General features: G+C 42.7%; 1 protein-coding gene across 2 annotated transcripts in view; it reads left to right on the top strand.

Moving 5' to 3' along the window:
- The window catches only part of tank (EI24 domain-containing protein tank), a 75,525-nt gene extending 73,696 nt beyond the window's left edge, over nt 1–1,829 (top strand). For both annotated transcript variants that reach the window (XM_080275713.1, XM_080275714.1), the window contains one exon: nt 818–1,829. In XM_080275713.1, coding sequence (XP_080131839.1) covers nt 818–980 — 163 coding nt within the window. In that variant the 3' untranslated portion in view covers nt 981–1,829. The remainder of the gene's footprint in view (nt 1–817) is intronic.
- The last annotated feature ends 5,721 nt before the right edge of the window (nt 1,830–7,550 follow it).

Genomic DNA, 7,550 nt, shown 5'->3' on the forward strand with positions numbered 1-7,550 from the left:
TTTGCTGGCATTGGGTGGAACAGGCCAACTTCTAGTAGGTTAGAGTTGAGAATGATGAATAAGACCTTGAGTGCACAGTTGACTGCCTCAGCTTGCTGCTGTGGATAATGGTGAACACTAGGTGACTTTATTTAGCCAAAGAGAAAACTCGCAGGCTGGAAGGGTTAGGCTCTTCACTACTGGAGATCTCCCATAAGTTGAATAAACAGGATGAATGGTGTTAGTATTAGTGAAGTTTATTAGGGTTTTGTAATGGATGAGAGTGCTAATATTGAAATGTGGAATTCCTGAATGGATTATGCAAATTTATAAGGTGCCAAGGAGTCTTTGAAGTGAGTGATGGTAATGTTGGAAGAGGCAAATCATGCTGTTATGGAAGACGAGAGTTGAGGCAGAATGTTGGTGAGAGAGAAGAAAAAGGAAGTGGAGTGTTGAGAGAGTGAGAGAGGTATGTGAAGACAAAGTAGGCCAGAGACCCGGTCCTGAAGGGGTTTCTGAAGAATGTTACGAACCCCTTTAGTGCCTGAAGGTAAAGGTGGTTTCAGTAATAATTGTCATTTTTCAGAAGGGTTTTAATTTATATAATTTGTAATGTGCTGGAGAGGGACACCTTCATGTTGTGGCACCAGTATAGTTGGGCAGCTCATCTGCTTGGTTATACAAGTGCCCCTCATCTCCCTCCCACTCCCTCAAAAGGAGAATGATGGAATGCAGGAAAAAGGCAGGTTCACCCTACAGTCCACTAGATTCATGTCAGATGAGCCTAGGGCCACAACAAACAAGAACAAAATTATAACGATGTTATTTCTGTTTCCAGTGGTTATCATCTACGGTTGTTTTCCCTGGTGGTGGCTCTGTCTGACCGCCTCATTCAGAAGGTTATCCGTCGTCATCCTCCACACACGCCCATCAAGGCCCCACATTCATCCCCTCACCCCCACACTCCCACCTCACACCGCACCCCTCAGACCAGACGCTAGTAGGCTGGCAGCAGTGCAGTCATGACAATACTCTTAAGTAGTGTCACACTTGGGACAATGTGGCTTACCATGGCTTTAAGGGTAGTGTGTCGGAGTGACTAATGTTATGTAGAGGGGTTAGTATTGTGCTGTGTGTATGTGTGTGTGTTTATACAATGGGCAGAAAAATTACATGAATGAGTAATGTGGAGAAACACAGTTGCAGAAAGAGCAGTGGGGTAAATATTTAATATGATAAAAAACAATGGTAGAAAATGTTGGCTGATTGTAAGAAAGGCAGTGTCTGATGAGTGACATTTGTTGTTAATGTGCCTATATACATAATATACGCAATGGATGATGATTTTACCAGTTTGGGTGTCCTGTGTAAGCTCTGAGGCAAGAAAAACAAGATGAGACAAGGCATTGAGTAGATTCAGGTTAAAGAATGTGGAGTCTGCCTCAGTCATTAATATAATTACACACTGTTCAAGAATGTGCATGAAGACATGAATATGCAGTCTAAAACACTGTGATTAACTTAATTCCTGTAATATATTTTAAGTTTTAATACGATAGGCTTTTAATAAACCTATGGTTCATGGCCCACCCAAGAATAGTGAAAGCAAAGGAAACTAATGAAAATGGGACAGTTTTTGTAGTATTTGTAAGTTTCTCAGTGTTGGTGTTAAAACTGGTATGTCATGAAATTGCATAATAAGGCAATTATCCTCAACTTTGGTCAGATGGTTGTGTTGCTGTATTATCCCAAGGTCAGTGCTAATAGGAAATTGTGAAAACTCAAACATAATTTAGTCTGTGGCAGCCAGAAGCAACCTGTTACTCAGGTTTTTGATACTGTGTACATGTAGCTCAATTTTAGTCATTTTTTATATACATATATATTAAATAAGTTTTGCTAATCAAGTTGTATCTGTTCACTGAATATATTTTTAAAGGAAACAGGGAAGTTGTACAAACAGAGAAGGATTTTCACTGCTCCATGTCAAGGTACCTGCATGACTGAAGCTTATTTGTTGCCTTAACTCATCGTGTGTTTTGAGGTGGGAGAGTATCCTGGCCTTTGATAAATTTATTTTACTAGGGAAGGTGTTGGTATGTTTCTGAGCTGATGTTCTTATCAGTATTTAAACAGATATGCAGCAGGGGAGGGATGCAGGCGCAGAAATCTCCTTTGTATTGTTTGTGTTGTTACCTCGGGCTCACATGAACATGAAGCCAGTGGACTGCAGGAAACAGGTCACACCAACAGTGCACTCCTAGAGACCTTTTGTTGAGTGTAGTTTGAAGGATTGTTTGTGTTGTGATAGTGAGGTGCTTGAGATATGTTATGTAGTGGGGTTGAATTAGTGGGCACATAGTGGGTCATTCCTAAGTTGTATTTTGTGTTAGTACTGGGACAGTAGTAAATAATATAACATTGCAGTGATGAGATTGAAGGAAGTCCTTGCGAGGAGAGTCAAGTAAAAAAAAATAATTTTTGGCCTTGCATAGAATAGTTGTATATGTATCAGATGTGCAATGAGCCCTAGATACTCTTTGGTACTCCCTCCAGCACACATGAACTGTACTCCATATGGAATATGTACAAGTACAGAAGTACCAGATAGTTGTGAGATAATCAGGGTCATTATAAGGGGTTGTTAAAGACTATGGGAATAAGCACCTTGTCTGAAAACCCCAAGGGAGTGACTTACAGACAGGGCTGACCCAAGAGATGGTCCCACATCCAAAAACATGGTATCTCTAAAGTTAGCAGTTGTGAGAGGTAATGCACTCCAGTAAAATTATGAAAGTTTTAAAAAATGTTAGGTGATGTTGAAATTGTGTGTCATGAGGGGATCATGCAACTTCAAGGACCTAAGCATCATCCCAAGCAAAAGTTTGTTTTTGATGAATATTATTTTCTGTTTTCTTTTCTCACATTGTTTAAGATGTAAAGCCTGTGCGGAAGTGTAAATGTGGTTGAAAACCTAATGTGAAGTACAGTAAAACCTCGATATAACGGACTTCAGTAGACCTGAATTCGCTTTTATCGGACTCGAGGAGCTATCTATCAATCTATCTATAGCCTGACACCGTAATCCTGCAAGGGGTGGCTGCAGACAAAATGCCTCCAAGTCGCTCTGTCACCCACCATTTGACTACCCTCCCCCAACTCACTTCCCCCTCCCTCATATACCTCTCAACTCCATCCCTCCACCTCATCCTCGGTCTACCCCTCCCTCTCCTTCCCTCCACCTCACCTACATACACCCTCTTAGTCAGTCTTTCATTCTCTATTCTTTCCACATGTCCAAACCACCTCAGTGTATTTCTCCTAATCTTCTCAACCACATCCACATCCACCCCACAACGTTCCTTTACTTCATTCATCAACCTGTGCCTCCATGGCACTCCACATGCTCCTCTCAAGTAACTCATTTCCACTGCTCTCTCCCTTGACTTGTTCCCCTCTTGCAAGGTCCATGCCTCGCTTCCATACGTCAGGGTAGGGATCACAATACTGTCATGCAGTGACTTCTTCCATACGCACCTCCCTATTTCTCATCACTGCTTTCAATGAACCAACAACCTTCCTTCCCTGCTGTACCCTTTCACGCACTTCATCCCCCAAAGTTCCATCCTTATTCATCACATTGCCCAAGTACTTGAATGCACTCACATTCTCCATATCCTCACCATCCAACCTCACTGTATATTCTGTGACATCGTTCCTCTCAAACACCATAACTTTACTCTTGTTTACATTAACTTTCAGATTCCTCTTCCTACACACTGTGTCAAATTCATTCACCAAACCTTGCAACTCACATTCATCTTCAATCAACAATACTGTATCATTAGCAAACAGCAACACTGGAATCCTCCAAATCTCACCCTCATTCATTAGAGCCACCCCCACATCCACTGCCCTGCTTTGCACCTCCTTTACAACCCCATCCATGTATATATTAAACAGCCATGGAGACATCACACAACCCTGTTTCAGTCCCACATTGAGATCAAAGAACTCACTCAGCTCACCATCCACTCGCATTGTAGCCCTAGCTCCTTTATACATACTCTTCACAGCACTCAACAATTTCCCCTCCACTCCATATATTCTTAATACCTTCCACATACCTTGCCTATCTATTCTGTCATAAGTTCTCTCCAAGTCCATGAAGGCAGCATACACTTTCCCTTCTCTAGATACTCCTCCACTAAACATCTTTGAACAAATATCTGATCTACACACCCTTTTCCCTTCCTAAATTCCCCTTGTTCTTCTCCAACTAGCTCCTCTGTCATATGCCTAACCCTATCAATGAGTATTCTACCATATATTTTTCCGGTCACACTAAGAAGGCAAATATCCCTATGGTTACCACATACTTCTCTCTCCCCTTTTCCTTTGTATAAAGGAACAATTATATCTGATTTCCAGTCCTCTGGAACCATTCCCTCTTCCCAAGCCAATCTACACAACTTCCATATCCATTCCACAATCTCCCCCCTGTACCTTAGCGTTTCACCACACACTCCATCAATTCCTGGGGCCTTTCCCACCTTTATCTTCTTCATTGCTTCCACTACTTCCACCCTACTGATCTCTTCCTCCCTCCTCTCATCTCTTCTTCTCCCAGCCATTCCCCAACCACTTATACTCACACTGCTCTCACTCTCTACATTCAACAAATCCTCAATGTGCTCCTTCCATCTCCTTAATTTCTCTCTCTTCTCCACTAACAACCTACTGTATTATTCCTATCTTTCACTCCGCTACTATTTCCCCTTTCACACTGCCTTACTTTCCTTATCTCCTTCCAAAACAATTTCTTACTCTCCCTCCATTTCACACTCAGATTCCTCCCAAATTCTTCATCCACTTTCTTCTCACTCTCCTTCACCAGTCTCTTCACCTGCTCACATATACCTCTCTTCTCCCTCTCTCATCTTCTCCCCTACCTCTCCTCACTAGCCATTCACTATATGCCTTCTTCTTTTGTTCCACAGCTCGTTTCACCTCATCATTCCACCATGCTGTCCCTTGCACACCCCCGCATCTCCTCCTCACTCATCACCTCACACGCTGCTCCTATCTCTTCGATGAATAGCTTACATACGTCTTCCACCCCTTCCATCTGCTCTAATTCATACCTTCCCAATCTTTCTTCCACTAAGCTCTTATGCTCTGCCATTTTCTCACTATCTTGCAACTTCACTCTTCTCACAGGAGCTGTTTCCTCCTGTCTTCCTCTTCGTCTCTTCAACCATTTTCTTTGCAACTTTACCTTGGCCATCACTAAGTGATGGTCCGAGACTCCATTCCCCCACCCTCTCCACACTCTTGCATCCAACACTTGTCTTCTCATTCGCTTATCCACACACACGTAGTCTATCATTGCCTCTCGTTCAACATGTTCACCATCCATCCTCCTCATTACTCTCCATGTATACCTGTGGATCATCTTATGCCGAAAGTAGGTGTTAGCTATTGCCAACCCCTTACCAGCACAGATGTCCACCAAAGCACTACCATTCCCATCTACTTCAGCTGGCACACCCCACTGACCAACCACTCCATCCACTCGTACATTCCCCTCTTTGCCATTCATGTCTCTTATCAAAAGCACTCTCTCGCTCCTCTCAGATTTGTCCGTACATATTTCTACACTCACCCAAAACTCATCTTTCACTCTTGCCACTCGGTCCTCTGTCGGCGCATACTCACATACAGTCGCCCACACTTGTATACCTACTTTCATCCTCACTCATACAATCCTTGCACCCACTGTTCCATACTCTCTTATATTCTCCTTCCACTTCTTGCATATCATCAGACATACTCCCTCTCTTGCCCTCTCATTCTCACTAACTCCTGCACAAATACCTAAACCATATTCCCACTCTCTCACCGTTTCACCATTCTATTTAGTTTCAGTCAGTCCACATATATCCACTCTTGCATCCTCAAGCACCTGTACAATCTCTCTTTCACCTCATCATTCACTCCTCTCACATTCCATGTCCCCACCCTCAGAATGTCCTTTGCCCGTTCCTTAGTCGTAAACGTATGGTCCGTCCTGGTCCGAGGCACTTTATTTGCTTGTTTAGTTAGTTCTTTTTACGGGATGGGGCACTAACCCATCACCAACCCTTTTAGTCGCCTCATACGACAGGCAGGGAGCTACCAGACTAAATTCCTGTATATCGGAAAAAGTCCGATAAAGCCAGAAGCAGTCCGGACTGCCTGACCACTTCAGCTATGTTCACCAAAATAAGGTAATAAAAGATATGTTTATCAGTGTACAGTACAGTATTATTAAATATATTACAGGTATATTATTTGATTAATGTAGTGAAGTTATAACACAGTACAGTACCACAATGGTAGTCAAAACAGTTTAAAAACCTTTCATACAATCAGGACTTATGTCTGATATATCGGAAAAAGTCCAGATTAGTAGGGGGAAGTCTGGATGTCACTTTTATCGGAATTTCGCATTTTTCGGAATTAGTCTGTTTTAGTGAGGTCTTACTGTACTGTTTTTTACCCAAGTCCCCAGCTTGGCCGACTGGGCTCTTCTAAGGCCCACAGGTATCCAGAGACTGAAAAGTGCCCCTCCATTGAACATTGAGAAAAAGGGACATGTTAGGCCATTGATTATTGACAGACTGGGGATAAGAGAGAAAACTGTTACTATACTGTAGAATGTTTTCAACCATATTTCCATTTCCACAAGGCTTTATATCCCAAACTATGCAATAGAGGAGGGGTTACAAAAGATTAGTGAACTTGAGACAATTTCTGATGAATTTTTGATGCAGAAGCATCTCTAGAAACAGCTCTGGCCATGTCTCTCACTAATGACTTTCTGGACGAGAGGTGCTTTACAACTGTAGTCTCAGGCAAAGCTACACTACACCATACCACCCCTCACATCACACCACACCAAGAACATTAAGTGGAGGGCCTTCAAACTCACATTTAGTACTTCTGTACTTGTCAGTTTTGGTACTTGGGTTCCTGATGTTGCACAGCCCCTCATATAGAAGGCTGATCTGTAGAACAGAGGAGAGGTTGAATGGAAGCACTATGTTCCTAGTTAGAAATATAGCTTATGAAAATCTCAGACTTACCAAAAAGAAGAACTAGCCCCGGGCTCCTATGCTGCTCATGGGATAACACAGGTTGTATGTATACTGATGTGCAGGTTAGTTGAGTCAGCCAGACAGTAAAACACTCAAAAGTAACAATGGGCTCAGGCAAACAGGAGAGTCCAGGAGGAAGGGAAATCAAACAAGTTGCCTCCACAATCTACATTTTCTCACTCACTTAAGATTTCTGTTTTACAACGGCACTTGCAGTTACTTTTCAAGACACAGAATACTGATGTAGCATTCTTTCCCCTCTGACCCCAGTTGAGTCTTAGGGTTGCCAGGGGATACCACCCTGATGGGACTGCACCCACAGCAGGCAAATAGTGGGATGAAATTCTTACTTTTAGGTTAGATGCCACTGTGATGCATCATGCACTACCCTTTCCCAGAGACTGTGATATTTGTTCCGTCCCCTCACCTCCT

Source organism: Coenobita brevimanus, chromosome 62, assembly GCF_032717465.1.
Source record: "Coenobita brevimanus isolate Jiangsu-jjx chromosome 62, ASM3271746v2, whole genome shotgun sequence".
NCBI lineage: Eukaryota > Metazoa > Arthropoda > Malacostraca > Decapoda > Coenobitidae > Coenobita > Coenobita brevimanus.